The sequence below is a fragment of the Carassius gibelio genome, chromosome A7 (genome assembly GCF_023724105.1).
Source record: "Carassius gibelio isolate Cgi1373 ecotype wild population from Czech Republic chromosome A7, carGib1.2-hapl.c, whole genome shotgun sequence".
Taxonomy (NCBI): domain Eukaryota; kingdom Metazoa; phylum Chordata; class Actinopteri; order Cypriniformes; family Cyprinidae; genus Carassius; species Carassius gibelio.
In genome coordinates, this window is record NC_068377.1 from 36605063 (window position 1) to 36630183 (window position 25121).

The 25121-nt window shown below is 37.5% G+C and overlaps 2 protein-coding genes across 4 annotated transcripts in view; one reads left to right on the forward strand and one right to left on the reverse strand.

Moving 5' to 3' along the window:
- LOC128017418 (calpain-1 catalytic subunit) overlaps positions 1 to 25121 on the forward strand; it is a 213335-nt gene that overhangs the window by 136055 nt on the left and 52159 nt on the right. The window lies entirely within an intron of this gene.
- Positions 484 to 25121, reverse strand: part of LOC128017412 (phosphofurin acidic cluster sorting protein 1) — a 47520-nt gene continuing 22882 nt past the window's right edge. Inside the window, exons 2-24 of the mRNA XM_052602790.1 lie at positions 20370 to 20457; positions 19257 to 19346; positions 19054 to 19179; positions 18825 to 18969; positions 18648 to 18742; positions 18089 to 18166; positions 17716 to 17775; positions 16513 to 16673; positions 12055 to 12148; positions 11886 to 11966; positions 11126 to 11247; positions 10387 to 10516; positions 9359 to 9463; positions 8649 to 8755; positions 7845 to 7999; positions 7596 to 7706; positions 7397 to 7499; positions 7279 to 7321; positions 6555 to 6597; positions 6329 to 6467; positions 5599 to 5837; positions 4480 to 4599; positions 484 to 4403 (exon numbers count right to left, since the gene is read on the reverse strand). Of these exons, the coding sequence (XP_052458750.1) occupies positions 4285 to 4403; positions 4480 to 4599; positions 5599 to 5837; positions 6329 to 6467; positions 6555 to 6597; positions 7279 to 7321; positions 7397 to 7499; positions 7596 to 7706; positions 7845 to 7999; positions 8649 to 8755; positions 9359 to 9463; positions 10387 to 10516; positions 11126 to 11247; positions 11886 to 11966; positions 12055 to 12148; positions 16513 to 16673; positions 17716 to 17775; positions 18089 to 18166; positions 18648 to 18742; positions 18825 to 18969; positions 19054 to 19179; positions 19257 to 19346; positions 20370 to 20457 (2554 nt within the window). The 3' untranslated portion in view covers positions 484 to 4284. The remainder of the gene's footprint in view (positions 4404 to 4479; positions 4600 to 5598; positions 5838 to 6328; positions 6468 to 6554; positions 6598 to 7278; positions 7322 to 7396; positions 7500 to 7595; positions 7707 to 7844; positions 8000 to 8648; positions 8756 to 9358; positions 9464 to 10386; positions 10517 to 11125; positions 11248 to 11885; positions 11967 to 12054; positions 12149 to 16512; positions 16674 to 17715; positions 17776 to 18088; positions 18167 to 18647; positions 18743 to 18824; positions 18970 to 19053; positions 19180 to 19256; positions 19347 to 20369; positions 20458 to 25121) is intronic.

Below are 25121 nucleotides of genomic sequence, written 5' to 3' on the forward strand. Positions count from 1 at the left end.
AGATTTATGGAGAGAGAAAAAAATAATATCCAAAATCCCTTCTTTAAAAACCTTTAGTATGTAAAAAATAAATTTAAAATAATAATAATAATTTAATAATTAACATAATTTTGAACCAGTTTTTATGTTTTCTTTTTCTATAGAAAAGTATGCAAAAGAGTGCATTTTTAATAAAAAAATAAAAAACCTTAATAATTAGTAAAATACTTCTAAAACACACACATTTGTTTTAATATATGGTGTTTAATCAACCAGGGAAGTATGGAAATATGTATTAGTTAAACATTTTACCTTATTTATGTAGTGTTTGCATAAATTATGAGATGTTTTCACAAGTATATAGATGTACAATTCTGTGCTAAACTGAACAAAGTTATTAATCTATAAGAAAATATTTAATCATTAAAACATCTCTAGCAGAGCAATGCAACAGACAAATAATATTTACTGTTGTTTTCCCAAAAATCTACAAACTACACAGGAGAATTTACAAATCAGGTGTTTATTAAATAAAAAAAAGAATACAAGTAACACTTCCACTGTCCATACCACATCTATTGATTAACAACTCAATTATGAAAAAGCAGTACTACAAAAACATGTCAAATAAAAAAAAGAACACAATAAAGGGACATGAGTTCATATTACAAGCACTTTGGATATGTACAAGCATTTTTCTCTAAAGGCAAAAAGGCAGAGCTGAAGACTGCTAAAAGATAATAAATGCATGTGCAAAAATACTTATCCCATCCACAAGCTCGGCTTCTCCATCTTCCACGACTAAATATGAACCAGTGATTTACTTTACACAGAAGGTTAACTCTGGGTTTGAAGCCGAAGCTTGTGGATATCAGGCATTTTATCTCTCCAACTGATTACATTGAGAAGAAATATATGAAGCAGACGAACGGCATTCTGATTGGCCATTGCGAGAATTAGTCGACCAATCAGAATGCTGGAATCCTCTTCATGTTGTTGATCTTTCACATGACAACTCAACACAGGTGCAGATACAGAGGTACGAGGACATAGACCAGACTCCACACGACACACGCAGAAAGAGACCGTCCATGTTCAAGTGAAACGATTGGAAACGCTCTTTAATATCGAAATGAATCAGTCAGAAAACGCGGTACTTCCCATTCCCATTCCAGACTGCTCCATAAATACTGAAAATCATTTTCCATGCACAAAAAAACACACACACACAAAAATGTAACAGCTGACACTCTTTGGCAGTGACACTCTTTTTGCCCCTCATTTTTCCATTCAATGCATATCCATATCAAAATTTAACCTGGACTCAGAAATCATTGCATTTATTTATTTATTGTAACTCAAAACACTTCGTGTGAAGGTTTCTGCAAGTGTTTGTGTATTTGCCATCATGCATGCGTAAAACACGGACAGCAAGTGTAACAACAGCACAGATATTTGAAGTAGTTCAGCGTGGGTTTTTCTCTTTATAGGCTCAACATCTACGGGGGGCTTTTCTAGAAGGTCTCTAAGCTTTAGGGGCCATGCTAGAGGAATGACCAAAGCTCATCGATCCAATGAGGAATGACCAAAGCCTCGACAAGGCTGTAAAACCCACTGGACAAACTGAAATACTCAAAGTATTACTTGCAGCTGTTATGACGGCCACAGTATGTGTCTTCATATTTCGATCACAAAGATATTAATAAAATGCAATTTGAACAACTACATAAAACATAGTAAGAACATATCTGCCATAGGAAAATCATTCATGTGAGGATATTTGTCCAGTAGTGCGGTACTGATGACCAACATGAACTAAAATAAAAAGAAATCTACAAATATGGGCATAAAAAGGAGAGATGCATTTAATGCACAAACACACACTAAAAACACACACTTCAAAACTATTGATAAACATCTCTGTAAGAAGCAGGAACAAATACAAACCTAACTGACCCATCGTTACTTTAATACTCTGTTGTTCTTAATACTTTTAACCACAGAAAAAAAAATGATGCTGTCGTTCCAGAAAACATGACTTAAGAAAGAGCCTCACATCCAGGTCATATATTAGCTCAAAAATCAAAAGAAAAAATAATTATATACAATTATTTTACTAAAAATGACTGTAATGCAAAAATTAACTAAATTGCAAACAAATGCAACTATAATAGACTTAATGCAACTAAAACTTATATAATCTGTAATAAATATTAGTCCAGTAATGCCACAAAGCAGAGTCCTAAATTTGGGCGGGTTTTCTTGAAGCAACATATATTTTCATATTTTTTTCTTCTGATTTTTGTGGTGAAATATGACATGTTTGTGAGATTCACTCTTTCAGTTTGAAAGTGAATTAATAATGATAATAGGAGTTCAACAGATTAATTATGTAACAATCACTGTATATTAATAATTCATCAGCATTTCAAGCATTTCAAGCTGCAATGGGTGGAAACACGCTGAATCTTGTGCCGTGAATATTGTATAGTTAACACCACAAACACACACTCGCATGAACCAACACACACTACACACACTGGCTTCACTCTTACTGTGGCACAACAACAGCTCATAGATAGTTTTTAAGTTTGTTATTATTTTAAAACCACATTTTAGTGACGCTTTGTTAGTTGCATTACCTACTGTACCACTCACAGAAGTTATAGACAGATAAAAGCACGTTACTTGTGAAAGCTGCCATTAGCAGTAATGTAACACGCTCCAGCTAGAAAATAAAGGGATGTTTACTGATCTCAGATCAGTTCTGATGTTTTGTTCACAGCGCAAAAGTACTTAATATATCAAGTTGTGTTTTCTTGAAAATAATTTCATGCTTTAAACTAGAAAAAAAGTTTATTATCTTCATCATTTTTCCGATCAGAAACCAAGACTTTACTTTTTAAGTCGTTTTGCTTCTCAAGTAAATGTGTCTTAATTTAAATATGTTCAGATTTTTGAACAAAAGAAACAAAATAAGACAAAAAAAAAATGAAGAAACTGGTATTTTCGCAGTGTGTAAAGGTAGTGTTTGTGAATGATGTTTTAATTGAGCGTTCTGTACGAGGAGCTGATCCGTTTCTTGTGCTTTGGACGAAGATGTGAAGAAATGAAGGCCAAGTTAAGTGCATAGCATTTGACAACCGATGAAACCCTTGCAAACCAGCTTCCAGCTGTAAAAATGCACACAAGAAACAAAAAGAAAAGCTCTAAAACTACATCTTCCCTAATTCTGCTGGAATATTCGGTGTCATCTTCACCTCCACGCTCGCCCAGCCTCTACGTCAGGCCTTGTTCCACCTTGAAATCATTGCCTTTGCCCAGGTTATAAAGATGACTGACTCGTTCTGTCCCGTAACGTTTACATTCTGATCGGCCAGAGATCTTTGGTGTTGTTTTATGGAAAGAAATAAAACCTGTAGATGAGCTACATGTTTAAGCTAAAAGGTCACTTAAAAAAATAAAAATGATAACTGACATAAAAGTGTTTAAAAATAAATCTAAAACTAAATTGAATTAGTATATTCTAGTTAACAGAGATTAACCAATGTGAACCAAATAACCTTCTGTATATGTAGACTGGATGTTAACTTTGCCAGTGCATTATGGGTGATGTAGTTTAAGACATGCAACAACGCAGTTTCAGATTTCGTCGCCTGGAAGAATAAAACTATGCAAAAGATGATTTTTAGGAAATCTCGTCAGTTGGCTAGTGGGCACCTTGTAGCCCCGCCTCCAATGTAAAAACTGGCGTTTAACTCCACCCCCTTAATAAAGGCAGGGACTTTGCTAGTTTTGGAATATTCATTGGTGCTTTTTTCATGTTTGAATCTCTGTTTACAAACATCTACCATGGCAACCACAGTTTCTGCCAAAATTCCATAGTTACTAAGCAACAGAAAGATTCCAAAAGCTGTTAAGTACAGTTACCATGGTAGATTTGAGCAAGACTTAAACTGCATGTATTGATAGATGCTGATGATGGAAGAGGTCAGGTACATCAAGGGATATATTTAGGGTTGTCCAGTGTGATTGAAGCGGTGCATGCTGTTAAATCGTCATCACCAGGTGGTGTCTCTCAATTTTGTGCTTGGCCCCCATGTGTGGCTCTGGGGCCTTTAATAAATAAAAGTGACTAGCGCTGATAAAAGTCTAGCGAAGCCGCCGAATCGAACGTCTTCAACTCCACCTACACACCCACCAGAGACGGTCTCATCTCAGCTGTGATTGGCCAGCGTTCTTCAGCGGTGTGCGATGGGATGTAGGCTGCTGGTTGAAGAGGCGGGGTTAAGAAAGTGGGCCGTCCTAGGAGGGCGGTTTGCTGTAGCCGAACAGTCCCACTGGAAGGTACTTGACGTGAGTCGGCCACTGAGCGGCTAGCTGGAAGAACTTCACGTCGTTCCACTCGCATCCGTCAATGGAGACTGAGAAAGGAGGAAGAGGCATGTTGTTTTCTGCTTGAGCTGATGAGAAAGTGGTTTTGTAAAGAAGGTCTGGTACCTTTCAGGATGGTCTGCTGCTGTTTGGCGGAGCAGATGAGCCGACTGATGCCCTCGATCACCTGACTCTTGGAGTCCATCTCCCGCTCTTTAGGCTTCTTCCCCAGGAAAATAGTGGGAACTGCACAAAGAAAGCGAGAGAGACATTACTCATATTGTAATATATTCGTATATGAAGTGTTGGCATTGGTTATTTGATTTGCTCGACCGTTCAAAAGTTTGGTCAATAATGTTTTTTTATTATATTTTTTAAGGTAATTTACTGCTTTTATTCAGCAAGGATGCATTTAATTGATCGAAAGTGACAGTAAACACATTTATAATGTTTCAAAAGATTTCTATTTCCCATAAAAGCTGCTCTTTTGAACTTTCTATTCACCAAGGAATCCTGAAAAAAAAAATGAATCAGAAATATTTATTGAGCATCAAATGTGACACTGAAGACTGGAGGAATGATGCTGAAAATACTGCTGCACATCACAGAAATAAATTACATTTTAACACATATTACAATAGAAAACAGGTATTTTAAATTGTAATAATATTTCTTGTTTTTGATCAAATAAATGGTGATCATTATATCGAAAATATTGCATTTTTTGTTCATATAAACATTTTATTTTTATATTTGAAGTTTAAGTCACTTATTATTTAAATGAAAAATAAAAATGATATAATTTATACACACACACACACACATACATTTTATATATATATATATATATATATATATATATATACATATATGTGTGTGTGTGTGTGTGTGTGTGTGTGTACTAATTAATTTGTATAGTCGTTGTTTTATTTTCTTCTCTTGTAATTTAGTTTTTCAAATATTTTCTATTATCCTACCCTTAGCTCGATAATGCTTGATAAATTACATATACCATATTTATATTATGCTCAGTACAGTATTTGTGTAACTAATTGTATTTTCATATTTTTTGCCTTGCAATTTAATTAGCCATGTCCTATCTGTGCTGTATGATGAATACAAAGCCTTGCCCTGTACATTAAACACTTTCTACTACACTGAAATAGTTTGTCTGGATCTTCTGGATGCTCTGAATGTGCACTATATCACTTTGCCTGATTCTTGGCTTCCTGTTGGTCTGCTCACCTTTCTTGTTCTTCTCTTTGGTGACCACGGTCATGGCCATAGTGTTGAGCGGCGCCTGTGGCTCGCTGGCTCCTCCTCCTGGCAGACGGCTGACCTGCAGTGACCAGAAGGCGCTCTTCAGGGTGTTCTTATTGCTGGCGTCTTTCCTCTCGCCCTCGCGCCGCTTCTCCGCCAGAGACGCCAGCCAGTAATCCACCTGCAGACCGATGGCGTCCCCGCCGTGAGGCATGCTGGGACTCCTGAGACACACACACACACACACACACACACACACACACACAAACACACACACACACACACACACATCACATCACAGCAGCCAGAAACCTGTACTGTTTCCTCCTGCATTGCTACCGCTCTGATTGTTCAACTGAGGATCACATTTATACACAAACATGTAGGAATATGCAGTTTTGAGCCATTTTATTCTTCCTGAAAGGTTGAGCCACCAGTGAAAGTACCAACATTACTAACCTAAAACTGAAATGTATTTAAAGCTATTTGTAAAAATCATATTTATAGAAATTATAAGTACCAACATTACTAACCTAAAACTGAAATGTATTTAAAGCTATTTGTAAAAATCATATTTATAGAAATATAATTTCTATAATTATAATAAATATTTAAAAAAAGGCAAAAATCACATAAAATGGAAAAAATATAAAGCTAAAATAATATCAAATTGAAATTGAATATAATACAAATAAAAGCAAGCTCGATCACTCACCCCTGCACAGCCAAACCTCCGCCCATGGACGGAGACGAGGGGGGCGTGGCCATCTCCTTCAGACTGCTGGGTGAGCCGTGAGAGGGCGGAGACGTGGAGGGGACGGCTAAACTCACAGCCACGCCCTCTTCAGGGTCAACTGGGAAACAGAGACGGACACAGGGTGAGCTTCTGTGCAAGAGTTATTAAACAGCATCAGAGCTTCAGTCTGCCTGGAAACACACACCTGCTGATGATTGGCCCGGCTCAATCAAACCCACCTTCACCACCTGTGAGATGACAAATACATATTTAAAACAAATAACACCTAAACAAATATATGATATATAATGCTTTGAGTGACACTTCTGCTGTTTGCAATAAATATATAAGGCAAAAATCTGATATAAAGAGAGAGAGAGAATTAAAAAAATATATTTTATAAAATAATAATATAAAAAAATTTATAAAATAAAAAACATTCTAGGGGCACATAGCACCCCACAGAAAAAGTAATTTTTTTAATTAAATTTCCAAGTTTATGAATGTTATTTATTATACTGCATGACATAATACAATATATGATGCTTTGAGTGATATGTGCTAGTGCAACAAATATTTCAGGAGTAATTTCTTTGGCATGGACAAATATAAATTTTCAATCAATGCAAAATGCAATATTATGAAAAGTATTTATGGGTGAATGAAATCAAATAAAATAAAAAAATTAAAGCAAAAAAATTAAAAATAAATTTCGGGGTGTATATGCAATACTTATGGGTGAATAAAATAAAATACATAAATAAAAATTGATGAGTGAAAATGAAAATAAATTCCAGGGGTACATTTTTTGATAGTTAATTTAATAATTTAAACTGTCATAAGACAAATAGAAATGCATTTAATTACACAAAAGCAAAATGCAGTATTATGGTCTGTCAGATACACCTAACAGTGTGATATGTACTCACCCCGATGAAGGGAATGAATTTCTGGTAGGAATCTTCATCTCTCCTGTAAGAGGAAGTGATGAGTGATCAGAAACAGTGAGTGATGTAACAGCAGCAGTAAAGAGAGAGACAGACGTACGTTCTGTGTTTGCAGGTCAGCATGGCCTCAGCGATGGGCAGCTGGTGTGTGAGAGCCGCTCCGCTGATGTACTGAGACACACGCGCAGCCACGTCCACCGCATCTACAACACACACCAGCTGATGGGTTACACAGCTTCGGAACGGATCAGTGTGTGTGGTGTGAATGTGTGTGTGTGTGTGTGTGTGTGTGTGTGTACCTGTCTGCGGTGGCTCTGATCGGTTGAATGTGTCTCTCCAGGCTCCGTCCAGGAAGGCTGCGCTGTAACGGTTGTCAAGGGCACCCAGGTGCTTAGCAACAGGATGAGAGCCTGAACCAGTTTAAAAAAGCAAAACAACAAAAACAAACAGAAACTGAAATTAACATCCAAAAATATCTGCATCATAAAACACAGAAAGAACTTGTATGCCTCCATCTGTACGTCCCAGTCGTGAGTTGTGTCTCTCACCCAGAGGCACCACCAGGAAGCGGAGGTGATTGAGCCAATCAGACGTCTTGTTGGCCAGCTGAGTGACGAAGAACTGCAGCACTGATCCCAGATAACTCTGACCTCCGACCACCGCCACCTTCACCGGCCGCGGCATCGACGAGTTACAGTTACAGCTGCACACACACACAGAGAGAGAGACAAAGACACAGAGACAGACACAGAGACAGACACACAGAGACACAGACACACAGAGACAGAGACAGAGACACACAGAGACAGACACAGAGACAGACACAGACAGAGAAAGAGACACAGAGACAGAGACACAGACCCACACAAAGACACACAGACAGAGACAGACACACAGAGACACAGAGACAGACACAGAGACACACACAGACAGAGAAAGAGACACAGAGACAGAGACACAGACAAACACAAAGACACACAGACAGAGACACAGAGACAGACACACACACAGACAGACACAGAGACAGAGACAGACACAGACACAGACACACAGAGACAGAGACAGACACAGACACACAGAGACACAGAGACAGACACACACATAGACAGACAGAGATAGAGACACAGACACACACAAAGACACACAGACAGAGACAGACACAGACACACAGAGACACACAGAGACAGAGACACACACACAGAGACGCAGACACAGAGACACACACAGATGTGATCAGATTTCACTGGACTTTATACTACAGGTCAGTGCTTTCTTTACAAAACAGCTGTTGAACTCCGTCATCTCACTGGTGGTGAACAAGCATTAATGGTTTCTGTGGTCATGTGACTTACAACTTCTGTATCCGAGTGAGCAGCGCCGAGAGAACGGCCTGGATCTCTGCTCCAGAACACGTACAGACCACAGGATGCTTCTGAAGCTGAAGCTGCTCCGCAACATACTGCACACACACACACACACACACACACACTGCAGTAAAGTCACAGTAATGATTTCTATTTCAAATAAATGCTGTTTACATTCATCAAAAAATCATGCAAAATAAAATGCATCATGGTTTCCACAAAAATATGAAGCAGCACAACTCTTTTTAACTCTGATAATAATAATCAGAAATGTTTCTTGAGCAGTAAATCAGTACATCAGAATGTTTTCTGAAGATCATGTGACACTGAAGACCGGAGGAATGATGCTGATACAGCTGCACATCACAGAGATAAATTATTCATATTAAATCATATTCTGTACTGAGTGGTGGAGTTTGCAAAATTGCTGATATAATGAATTCACTAAAAATACTTTGAAACCATAAACTTTGCAAATAGTAAACTATTTACTTAGCATTCGAATTTTGTTTATCAGTATATTGCATAGGTTATCATAAATAATTGTAATTTTATTGTAATTGTAATTTAATTTTAAAAAAATGTATCAATGCTGTGGCTATTTAAAAGAGTTAAGTCATGAGGTTGTGCATTATAACAAATACACAACACACCCATTAGTCTCACACACACACACACACACACACAGTCTCATGTACCTGTCCTTGCCAGTCTGTGCCATTGATCAAGATGAGACTTTCAGGAAGAGCAGCATCAGAAAACAGGATCTGATTCAACTGATCATAGACAGCCTTCCTGAGGACCTGCAAACACACACACACACACACACAGGGATGAGTCAGCGGGACATGAATAATTCACATTGACTCTGCAGAACAAGACGAAACACTGCATTAACATCCTTATTTAAAGCCACGGCAGAGAGAGGAAAGAACTGTGAGGGAATCCTGAGAAAGAAGAGAAACCCTGTTTACACCAGCTTTTAACGGCCATAGTTCATCCAAAAATGAAACTTTACTCACCTCCAGGCCATCCAAGATGTTGATGAGTTTGAGTTTTCATGGGAACAGATTTGGAGAAACTGGATTGCTCTGCAGTGAATGGGTGCCGTCAGAATGAGAGTCTAAACAGCTGATAAATACATCACAATAATCCACAGCACCCCAGTCTATCAGTTAATGTCTTGTGAAGTGAAAGGCTGTGTTTTTGTAAAAAAAAGGCTTTTAAACATTACACTGTTGCTTCTGGCTAAAATATGACTCCATAATCCAAAGTCCTTCTCCTGTTTCTCTCACATTCACCCATATATTTGTTTAGAGCGGTTATGGCTTCGCTCTACAGATTTCTCTCCTGCTTCAGAAAAGACAACGTTTTCACTGGAGGAAGCACTATTATGGATTATGGACTATATTTTAGCCAGAAGCACCATCTTAAAACGTCTTAATGGTGAATTTGTTTATTTGTTTACTTCTCAAGACATTAACTGAGGGACTGGAGTGGTGTGGATTATTGTGATGTTTTTATCAGCTGTTTGGACTCTCATTCTGACGGCACCCATCCACTGCAGAGCATCCACTGGTGAGCAAGTGATGCAATGCTACATTTTTTCCAAATCTGATGAAGAAACAAACTCATCTACATGTGGGATGAGAGTGAGTAAAGTTACATTTCTGGGTGAACTACTCGTTGCTTAATACAGATGTAAAGAGAGTCTGAATCCTGGCACCTGTGTGCTGTGTCCGAGCTCAGGAGATCTCTCGCTGTCGGAGCTGTTGGCTCGTTCGCTCAGCGGTTTGGAGAGCTGACGCTCTTTCACAGGAGTGCAGCGCTTACGGGGTGTTTGTCCTCCGTCCAATCTACACACACACACACACACACACACACACACACACAAACACACACACACACACACACACACACACACACAATCAAACTTGGGCTTTGTGTTCTGGGCATTATTTAACCTTGTTTCTAATCTACTAACTTTATAAATGGCACAACTGTCACTTTTGATCACTTTAATGCATCCTTGCTGAATGAAACTATTAATTTCCTTATAAACCCTAGAACAGTGGTGCACATGATGATATCATAAAGTGGAGAGTTCCGCTCCTTGATTCTGATTGGCTGAGAACACACACCTTTGTTTACTTCTGTGTGTTGCTCAGCAACCACTTTGTTTCAACCACAACTGATCTCAAGAACTACATTGTTTGGTGGAAGAACTGTTTGTATTAATATCATTACAATTTATTTGCTCAGTTTTATTTTGTGAAACTACATATATGAAATAACCGTTTTATAAAAGCAATAATCTCAGTGAAGCTGTGGTTTACAGTGAATTTATAACAGCTTTGTGTCGTGTCTAACAACGCCCCCTAGCTGTTATAAATTCTCTGTAAACCAAGGCTTCTTGGGGCTTATTGCTTTATTATATTCCATTCCCTTATATTATATTATATTACCTGGGTGACGGCAAGGACTGAAGCTCGTTCTTGCTGGTTTTTAAGGGTGTTCGTGGTTTTTCAGCCACAGACACTGTTATAGACGGTCCGACATCACTGAACAACTCCTGATCGGTCAGTTCCTACAAAACATCGACGCAATCAACACAAAAGAGCTTTAAAACAACACGACTGAAGGAATTTAAATCAGGCGAAATCCCAAAGAGAAACGAGTGTCATATAGATTGAGCCCAGGAGTATTTAGACAGCGTGTAAATGTGATGATTTTCGCATTTAACTTTAAATAAAATGGTGTTTTGGTTTAATAAACACCTTTATTTAGTCAGATGTTATGCTTGTACAATCTTTCTTACAAATATTTATTTGTCTTATATAATGTAAACATACGGATGCATTTTAAAGCAAGGTTATTACAGTTAACTAAAACAAAAACTAAAACTAGAGAAAAAAAATGGCTACTTGAAAAACAAACATTAACAAAAATAAAATATCTAAAAGAAAGTTAACTTATTTTATTACAGCTACACTTTCGATCATTCTAACTTGAAGGTTTAAAACTATAATGAAATAAAAAATAACAAATCAAAATTAATAGAAATCTATACAGACATTTAGATTTTTTTTTTACAAAAACATAAAATGACTAAAATTTAACTAACAGTAGATTGAAAGCAAAAAATATAAAACTAAATAAAACTAAATCTTAATATAAAACCGTAATCCGTAAGTGACAGTAAATGTGAGTGTGCATGAGTCTCACCAGTGTGTCGGTCTCAGACAGAGGCTCGTCCAGGGTTCGGCTCCGAGAGTGTCTGAGCTTATCTGACGCCGGCTGATCACTCTGATATGAAAAAGACCAAAACAGAAAGAAAGAAATTAAATAAAGACTCGTATGAACTGTGTGAGGAGTCTGCTGTGTGTGTACTCACGGGGCTGAAGGGCTCTCGGTTCAGACTGCCTTTACTGTTCAAGCTCCCGATCTCCGTCTGAGAGCTCGACTGGGACATTCCCTCGAAGAACGGCCTGCCAAACACACAGAGAGAACGATTTCTTCAAACCTGGGTTATTTTAACAGCACTGACTCCGCACTCATTTCTGTTCAAAACTCAACCATTATGGAATTGACATTTGTTTCAATAATAACAGGGGCGATTCTAGGATTTTTTCAACTGGGGGGCACAAGAGGGGCCACGATTAATACAGAGGGGCCAATCTTGTGTTGTTTGAACTGTATATCCAAATCATTTCAAGAGTTCAGTAACCTTTAAAATCAGTAATAAACAGTGATACCCTATTATATTTTAATAGCAGTTATTCACTGCTCTTAAAAAAAAAAAATCAAATACAAATTGTATTAACTTTTCACTTTACAAAAGTGAAAGAAAAACTGTAATAAATAAAAGAATCCAATGTATGAATAGTGTACAACTCACAAATAATAATAATCAGAATAACATTAATAATTCATAGAAATAAATACACAATTAATTAATTAATATAACTACTATAAATTTAATATAATTTCATAATATGTTTTTGTTTATTATCCACGTCCCATTCAATTTGCATAGCAGCAGTTGCAGTAAATTTGCATTGATGAATAAACAAAATCTACTTATGTCAAGGCTAATTAATCTTGAGCATATTGATTTAAAAATATCATATATCCATACTTTGTTAGAAAGCTACTTGTTCAAAAAGGTAGCTTTAGTTTAACATGTAAAATATGTGGATCCTATAAAACAGCAATCGCGGAGCACCATGGTGATTTAGAACGCCAACTGAATTTATTAGGAATCTACAGACGCAAATAGACTAAAGGTGTAGAAAAATAAAGACCTATATGTGTATTTTGGACTTTTTTTTCACCACAAGTCTGAAAGAAGATATGTTACTGAAGACAAACAGGCCAAAATCTCAAAATTGACCAGTAAAAAAAACGATGTTTTTGCATGTGTCCAGAGGTGGGTAGAGTACCCAAAAACTTTACTCAAGTAAAAGTAAAAGTAATTCTAGAAATATTTACTCAAGTAAAAGTAAAAGTACTAGTCTTGAATAGTTACTTGAGTAAGAGTAAAAGAGTATCGGATAAAAAATCTACTCAAGTAGTTAGTTACTTTGGGTCATATATACGGAGCCTATTTTTATTTAGATATATAGATAAATGTATGTAATGTGTGTGTGCGTGTGTAAATGTATATATTTCATCAGCCTTTACTGCAATTTATTATAAAACCCTGTCTGTTTACTTAAGTAACAGATATAGGTTTCATGCCATAACATATTTTTAATACGACTGACTTTATATTAAATGTGAATTTAACATTGAAAGTTAATGTGATATAAATATTGCTACTAATCTTTCATTGTTCAGAAAGAGAGCAAATAACATTAACATTATTAAAGATCATTTTCACTGACAGTCTAGATTTCAATCACTCTCAGAAACTCCCATTAAAATCACTGAAACTGTTAACACTGTGAAATCAATATCTTAATTATAGATTCGTACACACATCTGCACTTTGTTGTTTCTGACGAGAGAATTCACCAGAAAGAGGTATTCAGTCAGCGAGCGAGTGAAGGAAGCACCGGCATTTCGCGATGACTCATCGGAACACCTCTGATTGGCCACTGCATTCAAACGAACCGTGTGTGATTGGTTATAATGCGCAACGCTGTAAAACGCATCTATCTCTGGCTCAGCGCCAGCAAGCGATCACAGATCTGAATTTAACAGCTGATGATATGACTTGCTGAACGTACTCGCACCGGTGTGATTGAATTAAAATTAATACAATCTTAATCGGCTATTTCTTGTCTTTTGGAAGCTGCATTCAACTTGACTCCCCTCTGTTATAAGCCACACACGTACAACAAACTACTGTCATAGTGGTATGGTGTACTGTAATCGAATGTAGCCCAAGTTATTACCTGTTAAACAGTAGACAGCACACGCGGTGTTCATCTAATAAGGATCTCCATCGCAAGCAAATAATAGCCTTTGCAGATTAGCTTTCAATTCAGTGCAGTTCCATAGTCCCGTTTTCAACGCTGTTGATGCTAAACGTTACAACTCTGAGTGAACCGCTTCAGACGCTCAGCGCGTGCGGCAGGGAACTGAACGACTCATTCAAACTGATTCATGAACCAATTCACTCGTTTGCCAATTGGTTTGATCAAGCCTTTGAACAGAATTGACTCAAAAGAATGAATCATTGGCGAATGGGCATCGCTCATTGCCCAGAGAAAAGTAGACGGCGCGTTTGGAATAAACTGAAGCATTTATAACATTTATTGCATTAAGATAAAGTAACGAGAGGTGCGTCGCTCACAGTAACGAAGTAAAAGTACAGATGAGTTATTTACTAAACTGAAAGATTATAATTTGAATTTGTGAGTGACAGACAAGTAGAAATGTGGGGGCACACTGGGGGGCCAATCAGTTTTCAGGAGGGGCCAGTGCCCCCATGGCCCCTCCCCTGGCTACGCCACTGAATAATAATGAACGAAACTTTATAAAACTGAATGTAACTTTTTCAGAAACTATCAAAAATATGCCATTAAAAAAGAAGAAAAAAAACAATGAAAAGGAAAAAAAGGAACTCAGTCGCACAAATTTAACAGGCTTTTCATATATGCTTCATTCTTTGTTAATGTTTTTTAAAGATTTGTTTTTGCTAATCATGGATTCTGAATGCATTGCCACAGATTTCGCTTGCGGTTCGCAGTTTTCCGTTTGGAGTTTTGACCCAAACCTCTCGTGGGGGCGGGGTTAACAGTGATCTTCTCTGATTGGATAGTGAGCTTTTGATTTCATAGTGTTTTTCTTCTTTTGTAATGGCATATATTTGATAGTTTCTGAAAAAGTTACGTTCAGTTTTATAAAGTTTCGTTCATTATTACTGAAACAAATGTAATTCCATAAACCATCTGTCTGTGATCGAAGATTAAAGATTAAAGTGAAAGTGACGTGACATTCAGCCAAGTATGGTGACCCATACTCAGAATTTGTGCTCTGCATTTAACCCATCCGAAGTGCACACAAACAGAGCAGTGAACACACACACACACACACACACAGACACACACACACACACACACGGAGCAGTGGGCATCATTTATGCTGCGGCGCCCGGGGGGCAGTTGGGGGTTAGATGCCTTGCTCAAGGGCACCTAAGCCGTGGTATTGAAGGTGGAGAGAGAGCTATTCATGCACTACCCCCACATTAGGCCACGACTTCCCTTGTGAACCCTGATTAAAGTGAACCCTGATCCTTCAGTCTCAGTTCAAATACATGCTTCACACTGTACTGTCTTACAAAGACAGCAGACTTTAAAAACATTAAAGACAATAAAACAAAAACATTACAAAAAAAAAACGAAAATTAAAATGAAAACTGATAATACAAAAATAAAAGTTTGTCATCTACAATTGATATTGAATTTGGATTTTATATTTAAAATTTATAACTTAAATGTTTTCATCTAAACCATATTGTAACTTAATTAATATTAACAGTCTGCATGTTAACACGACAAAATATTTAGTTTTGTTTTTAAAATTGAGAAATTCTTTCAAATCAAGACGTGAACTACATCTAAACCAGTGTGTTGCATGCTAAAAACACATTTTTAGGAATATTAATATGATTTTTTAAATAAATGTTATAAGAACATCCATTGCTAGTATTACTATTATGAACTGAATTTTTGTTATTTGGGATTTTCAGTTTTTAACTTTAGTCATTTTATATGCTCTTGTGACTTTTAGTAGTTTGTATATTTCTGTTTAGCTTTATTTTATTTTTATTTCAGGTTTAGTTTAAGAGTCATTTTAGTATTTTAAAAATTAAAATAACAATGCCAAAGCAACATTTGTCTTTTTTCCCTTCTTTTTAAGTTTAATTGAAGATTCATTTTCATTTCTATTACCAAAGACCATTTGTATAGTTATAGTTTTTGTATAATAACTACACTGGATCCAAACCACAAAACATCCTCTTTTAATGCTTCACAAGAGAAGAAAGAGTCAGATGGGCTTGGAGTGACATGAGGGTCAGTAAATGATGACAATAATTACCTTTTGTCTGAACTATTCCTTCTGTTTAATTAAATTCTAAAAAACGCAGCTTTAGAATCAGTTGTGGTTCCAACAAAGCAGTTGCCGAGCAACACACAAATGTAAACAAAGATGTACATCTGTAGTATAACAGCCTGGAGCGTGGCTCAGCCAATCAGAATCAAGGAGCGGAACTCTCAGTGTTATACAGTGTCTGACTGAGGACTGAACATCTGCAGCAGCTGGAGGAGTCGAGCAGCAGGGGGCGCCGCACACACACACACACACACACACACACACACACACACACACAGCCGTGTGTCACCTGAGCTTGGGTTTGGGAGTGCTGAGGATGCTGTCGTTCTCCTCCATCTCCGGCCCGCTGTCGCTGGGGTTGTACATCTCCAGACTGTCATAGAGCTCGTCCAGATCCTCCTCCACCTCCTGGATCTGCTCCCGGGACACGTGCTCCAGCCCGAAACCCACCTGCAGCACACACACACACACACACACACACCACTTCACTCATCACCTGAAGAATCAGATACACGACAGCAGAGCGACTCAGATTCAACAAACTCATACTTCTCCCATCTCTCCCAGAATGAGACGGTGATGAAACGAATCAAACACATTTTTATCAGTATTTACAAAAAACTTTATTTAATTAAAGGTATAATTACATTTAATGCAGGCTTTACTATTATGAACTGAATTGCATTTTAGTTTTATATTTTGCATTTTATTTTAATGCATTTTTTTATTTAATTGTTATTAGTCCATTTTTATATTTCTATTTAGCTTTTCAGTTTTAGTACTTCACTTTAAACTTATTTTATTACAGTTATTTGCCAAGACAGCATTTTTTAATTTCATAGCTTTTTAAAGGTATTGTCTGCCCCAGACTTAAAATTAGCTACAGATATGCACATTTCATTTAAATAAATCTATATATAAAGGGCATAAAAACATATAATGCTAGTATTACCATTATGAACTGAATCTAGTTTTGCATTTTTATTTTTAGTCATTCTATTGTGCCTTTATTTTATTTTTATAATTTTCTTTATTTCAGTTCTAGTAATTTTAGCACTTCATCTTGAACTTAATTTTATTTTTTAAGTTAGTTGCCAAGGCAATGTTTCAGATTTTCATTTAAACTTCTCAAGTTTTTCATCTTATATTATATTTTATTATTTCAGGTTTTTAAAATGTTTTTAAAATAGATTTATCAGTCGTGTTTGTTAACAGTAACTACAAAAATTGAGGTGACATGAGGGTCAATAAATGATGACAATTTTCAATTTTGAAATAATAAACCTAATAATGAAAACAGGTTTCGTTTTAGTACTTTTAGTTCCATGCATCATTTCTAATCTTTTGAGTATTTAAAGGGATTTGAAGTGTTTTCCCGTCTTTTATCAGACAGGTGTGAATGTTCAGGTGTGACTGACTGACAGAGAATGAGGTGAGAATGAGAGAAGATAATAAGGTCACAGTCATATTTCTGTGAGGGCGCAGACGTTACCTCATCTGACACCTTAAACCTCTTCAGCAGAGCCACAAACTTCTGCTTGATGTTCGGTTGCTGAAGAGAGAAGAGACGATCAAACATTTAAAACACAATTATAACACAAATCCGCCAGAATGAAGCTCACAGTCAACATCCAACCAAACCTAATCCTGTTTTCAGTCTTAAAGCACACCCCTGATCCGTCTGTGAGCGATTCACCAGTGCATTTGTTTTATTTTAACCAAGATAAAACGCTAGAAAAGTGCCCTCTTAAATGGTAATGGTGTTTGTTAAATGGAGCTCAGTGCGGTCATTCATATTCATTAATGCAGTGAGCCACTGTGTGTTTGTGTGTGTGTGTGTGTGTGTGTGAGAGACAGAGACTCACTCTGGTAATAGAGGCGTTGGAAGTAAGTTTGCGTCTGGGTTTCTTCTTCCTCACCTCGTCCTCTTCATCATCGAGATACTGAAACATACACATGAGCCGTTAAACACTCGTCGTGTGTGTGCACTCAAATGCCACAAACACACACATAAATATACATTTATACACACTTGAATATAGCTTCAAATGTTATATGAATAGAGTAGCAATCAGGATGCAGAACTGAAATATATATATATATATATATATATATATATATATATATATATATATATATATATATATATATATATATATATATATATATATATATACACACACACACACACACACACATTTCGGTTCTGTATATATATTAATTTCAATTTCAGTTCTATATATATTTGGAAAAATATATCTAAACAGAAAAAAAGGTTATAAGTATAATTAGCAAAAATAAAAAAAATGTCACACACACACACATTATACATTATACAACACATACACATATATACACACACAAATATATATTTATACACACACACACATAAATATTGAAGTGAATGGCTGATTGAACACCTACATGGACAGGGTGAACGGGGTCGTCGCTGCCCTCCTGCTCAGACGAGTAGCTCTCCTCCTCTTCCTCAGAGTAGTTATCAATGTCTGGAGAACGATCTGAGCACAACACAGAGGACGCATGAGGAACAGCCTAATTTGACTTCTGCAGATTACGGTCACATGATCGCTGCTCTCTCACCGTTCATCTTGGCTTTAGGTCCCTCGTGGTCGATGGGCTGACTGGACAGAGAATAGACCCGGATCTCAGCCACCGGGACGGACACCTCCTTCAGCTGACTGTGCAGACCCAGCACCTGAGCGCCCTCCGTGGGGTGCTGCATCACCTGACAACAGCAGAGATCATCGGTTAACAGAGGAACGGCTGACACCGCACGACTGAGCTCTCTGTGTCTGTGTCTGCGCTTCACCTCGGCCATGTTGATCAGGCCGAGCGCCAGCGTCTTGTAGCCCAGGATGGTCCTGTTCTTGTACCTCTTCCTCCTCTGCAGCATGATCTGCAGCTTGTTGGCGTCTCGTTTCAGGAAGTGTGGGTACTGCGAGGAGACCGAGACGACCGTGAGAGTTTGTTTGAGGCGATCTGGACGTGAACAGACTGTGCTGTGACACTCACCTGTAAGGAGAAGGTGAGCTGCAGGTCTGTCTCTGTTTGACCGCTCGATGGCAACACAATCTCATTGGAACGGAGGATTCGCTTCGAGCCCTGGAAGACAAACAGAGAGGACAGATGGTCAGTAAACATCATCAAGAGCTTCCTCTTCCAGATCTGAGTAAGAGAGCAGAAAACACTAGCAGGGGACTGTGAGAGTTTATGAGAGCAGTTTCTTCTGCTCATCAAGGCTGCAGTTAATTCATTACAATTACTGTAAAATCAGCAAAATTGTGAAATATTATTACAATTTCAAATATCTGATTTCTATATGGATATATTTTAAAATGTAATTTATTCCTGTGATCAAAGCTGTATTTTCAGCATCATTCCTCCAGTCTTCAGTGTCACATGATCCTTCAGAAATCACTCTAATATGCTGCTTTGATGCTCAAGAAACCTTTCTGATTATTATTATTATTATTAAATAAATTACAAATAAAGCATTAAAAAAAGTGAATGAATTAAAAAAATATATGGAAACAGAAATATTTTGCAACATTATAAAAGTCTTTACTGCCAGTTTAAGGTCTCTTTGAATAAAACAAAAGTAAAAATATTTTAAATAAAAAATAAATATATAAAAAAGTAAAATTAATAAACAGAATATAAAATTATATAAAAATAGTAATTCTTCAATCAAAATAAATAAACAATAAATTTACAAATATAATTAAATCAATTATTTAAAACTAAAATCTTATGTTTAACTTTATAAATAGATTTAAATAAACAAATTACAAGTATAAAAATATATCGAAATGCAAATCTTCTGTAAAATTCTAAATCTCTAATCAAATTAATACATATTTGCTGAACAAAAGCATTAATTTCTTAAAAAAAAACTAAATAAAAAAATGTATATTAAAAATAATACTAAATAAATATGCTTACTTTTGATAGAAACAGAATTTGCAGTGAGTTATATTTTAGGGCGGGACTTGAGGTTATCCATCAGGATTCTATTGGATCATAAAAAGTGTGCTGTGATCTGATTGGCTGTTGCTGTTTAGCTCTGGTTTCCAGAATGTGCTCTTAAGTGAACAGAGTTGCTTTATGTTTGGAAGAATCGATCACCTGCAGTTTGACAGCGATGACCACAGACGTCAGATCTTTATCCAGCTCCTTCAGCATCACCAGCTTCTTCAGAGTCAGATTGAAGAGCCTGAAAACACAAGTCAATACATCATGACACCGTCTCATAACAGCTGTAACGGACTGAAGCAGTGTATCCAGACAGAACAACAGCTGGTGAATCAGTGAACATGCGTGTGCTGTTTCTGAGGGTCAGGGAAGGTTACACTCACAGTCTCAGACTCGACAGACACAGATCAATAACAACCTGAAGCAGCTATTGACCAGACGACACACACACACACACACACACACACACACCTCAGACGGTGACGTGCAGTTTTACACGTCAGCATTCAGCGCATTCAACATATTTTCATATCAGACGTGGGACTGTTTGTGTCTTCATCTACACATCTTGTGTCTCTCAGACATTTCAAACTAATCACGACTCACTCTGTTCATTCACAGTCTGAGACTGATATTAAAAGACAGGAAGTACAGAAAGAAACAAGAAAAGATGAAACAGTCAAAATCACACGAGACAGTATCAGCAGATAGAAGATTATTAAACATTATGAACTGAGGGGTTTCATTTACATATAAGACAAACGTCATATTATTATTATAGGTAGTTTTAAATATTTAATTTTAAGTATAATGTTTATAAATCTGTAATATGTCATATATATATATATTATTTATCTTTTGATATAAATATATTCCATGTTTAAATGTTTCTCTGTTATTTTAATATTTATTATTTAAAAATGTTTTACCTTGTTATTAAGCAAAGAAGAACTAAGGTGTTTTATTCATATATAAGCAATATGATATTAATAGATTATTGAAGTATGTGTGTTTTTTCATGTTAATACAGCTTCAATCTGTTATGTCATGTTTTTACTTATATTTTGATCAAATATTTCATATATATTAAATATATACAAAATCCTATGTTTATACATTATTTTATTTTGTATATATATATATATATATATATATATATATATATATATATATATACATATAGAGTACAGACCAAAAGTTTGGACACACCTTCTCTTTCAAAGAGTTTTCTTTATTTTCATGACTATGAAAACTGTAGAGTCACACTGAAGGCATCAAGGTCTATTTGACCAAGAAGGAGAGTGATGGGGTGCTGCACCAAATGACCTGGCCTCCACAGTCACCGGACCTGAACCCAATCCAGATGGTTTAGGGGTGAGCTGGACCGCAGACAGAAGGCAAAAGGGCCAACAATGCTAAGCATCTCTCGGGGAACTCCTTCAAGACTGTTGGAAGACCATTTCAGGTGACTACCTCTTGAAGCTCATCAAGAGAATGCCAAGAGTGTGCAAAGCAGTAATCAAAGCAAAAGGTGGCTACTTTGAAGAACCAAGAATATGACATATTTTCAGTTGTTTCACACTTTTTTGTTATGTATATAATTCCATATATAATTCCACATGTGTTAATTCATAGTTTTGATGCCTTCAGTGTGAATCTACAATTTTCATAGTCATGAAAATAAAGAAAACTCTTGGAATGAGAAGGTGTGTCCAAACTTCTGCTCTGTACTGTATATATATATATATATATATATATATATATATATATATATATATATATATATGTCCGGCAGCCGCTCTGGGAAACTGAACCCCGGCTCCATCAGTGACAGCAAACACTGCAGCTAAACACTTGTTATACAAGCCAACAGAGCTTTTAGTGCAAGAAACACTCGATTAATATTAAAGAGCACCTCAGTTTCAGATCAACGCCCTGCATCTTCATCCTCGAGATCTGCATTAAACATGCTGAATAAAGACACTGGACACATGAAACATCTTCATCTTCATCTTCATCCTGGAGCTCTGCATTAAACATGCTCAATAAAGACACCGGACGCAGATGGACGTGTGTTTCAGCACAGCATGGACAAACTCTCCGAAGCCCGGACCGAAGCACACTCGAGCTGCTCACTTTGATTAATAATGAATGATCCTAACCGCTCCAGTGTGTGTGTGTGTGTGTGTGTGTTTACAGGACGTCACACCTTCAACACGGACTTATCTCCCATAAATCAGGTTATTACAGTCATAAATCTGGAGATAACAGCTGCGCGGTTCATAAAGTCTCAACAGAAGCTGAAGTTTATCACCGCTGGGCTCCTGAAGATCGTCTCTGGTTTACAGTGTTTGATGAACTCAAGCTTATTCTACCAAATGTCTGAAGCACAAGCACAGATGTGTTATTAAACTTAAATAATACAGTGCGTCTAACACACATATTAGCACTGTATTATAATACCACCACTCTTCAAACATTTAGGGCCAGGATGTTCAGCACAAGTTTGGGAAGAAAACATGTGAAGCTTGTATTTTTGTTTGCATGCAGAAATTCTTCAAAAATAACAATACCATCCTTGCTGATTAAAAGTAGTCATTTCTTCTTCCTGACTGCAAACGGTTACACAAGACTGAGTGTCTGCTGCCACACACAGAGGTCAGAGGTCAGCGCTGTGATCAAACCCCCTTCAGCTACAGACAACACATGTCATCCATCAGCGCAGCCGTGCGAGCGCCTTCTCTCTCTGTGTGTGTCTGAACACCATCTACGAGATCTGATCCCTCGAGCTGACCGAAGACATCACAGGAACGGCACAGCGGACCACCGCAGGCTTCACAGGAGGAAATCACGAGCACATACAAGAAATCTTCAGAAATAAGACTGAACAGAGCTGTACACCCGTCGAAACGGCCTGTCCACGACATCCAGGTCACACAGTACACACGTGGTTTAAAAACTAAACGACAAAATAAAAAATACATTTAAAATAGAGTCAGTAAGTAAATAAAAACCTCAATACAAATCAGTTAAATAAGATCAACCCCACACAATCCTGTAAGACATATTCCTGTAGAAATATCCTAAATCACATGCTAATCATCACCAAAGAACATCATGCTAATGCTAACGGACAGTGGATGAGGCTTAATGAAGCGTCTTAACATATTCTGCTCACACACACTCCTGTACACACATCTGACCAGGTCAAGGACAGGTTTGTAAGTGTATGCACACACACACACACACACACACACACACACACACACTCCCCAGCGCCTCTCATTACACATTTTCCATGACCTTCCTCACACACCCTGCTGCTGGAAGGTGATTGGCTCTCTGTTGTGTGTGTCTCTGGAGCACCTGTCTTCTCTCAAACACACACACACACACACACACACACACACACACACTCTCTGTTCCTTCACTGAGCTCAAGCTCCCCTCGCTCTGCCCATCAACACTCAAGATGTCTACCCTTTATTCTGCTCTGTTCTGCTCCAAATCAATGTGTAATGTGTAAATAAATCAACAGATAGATAAAATATTACAAAACAAAAAATTAAATAAAACAGTATTTAAGTATTTAAAAAACAAATCTGATATATTATGCTAAAATAAGTCTAAGGAAAAATAATAATAAACTTTCAAATAATCAGATTTTTAAAGATTAAATATTTAAATAATCTAATAAAAATGTATCTGTTTGTGGACATAAAACTAAAAATATTATACGTATAACAAGAAAATTTGGACATTAAATGTTTTATTTATTGGACTATGCACATGTTGTGCTGTAATGTGTGCTAACAGTAAAATGATCCGAGCTGAGATCCTCCTAATTCCTCAGACCTGGTGAACACTGACAGCTTCAGCACTGTTCACCCAGAGCTGCCCGGGTGTGATTTCCTATTACACTCACATCACAGCGGCCCAACAGACGCCGTGTTTCTCCAGACACCATTAAACGCTCAAAGCAAACAGACTGGATGAAGCCCAATCCATTAATCAGCGCGGCGCAGCTGTCCTGAAGCGCTGGGCCGTTCTGGCTAATCCACACAACCCCTTTCCCTCGTGACCCGCGCTCCGACAGCCGTCCAGACCCAGAGTCAGCCTCAGCGTTTGATCCGTGCATCACACACACACACACACCCATCAGCAGCAGCAGCCCTCAGGACGCTCGCCCGCCCGCTGCGCGCAGTTTAACCCTCACACTCACACTCACACCCTGAACCCGCCGAAATATCTGCTTCCTCCAGCCATGTGCTGTTTACTCAAACATTTCCTGCTGAAATCATGTTCAGGGCTGAACCGGAGCAGCACCCCGGGAAACACCCGACAGACATCACAAACACTAAACACCCGATCCCCACGAGGTCCTGGGGAGCCTCTCGCGAGCACAAATTAATGACGAGTAACACTGCACAGTCATTAGTGTGTGTGTGTGTGTGTGTGTGTGTTAACGCCAGGGTTTGGGAGAAACTAACTAACTCTATTAAAGGGGGGGTGAAATGCTATTTCATGCATACTGAGTTTTTTACACTGTTAAAGAGTTGGATTCCCATGCTAAACATGGACAAAGTTAAAAAAATTAAGTTGTACGTTTGAAGGAGTATTTTTGTTCCAAAAATACTACTTCCGGTTTGTCACAAGTTTCGGAAAGTTTTTTTCGAGTATGGCTCTGTGTGACGTTAGATGGAGCGGAATTTCCTTAATATGGGTCCTTAGGACACTTCTCCCAGAAGAGCGCGCGCTCCCGTATAGCAGAGCACTGAGAGCACAACAGACTTCACTGATCAGAGCGAGAGCGTCACGAAATGTCACAAAAGGAGTGTGTTTTTGGTTGCCAGGGCAAGACAACCCTGCACAGATTACCAAAAGAGAAACAGCATTAAGGGACCAG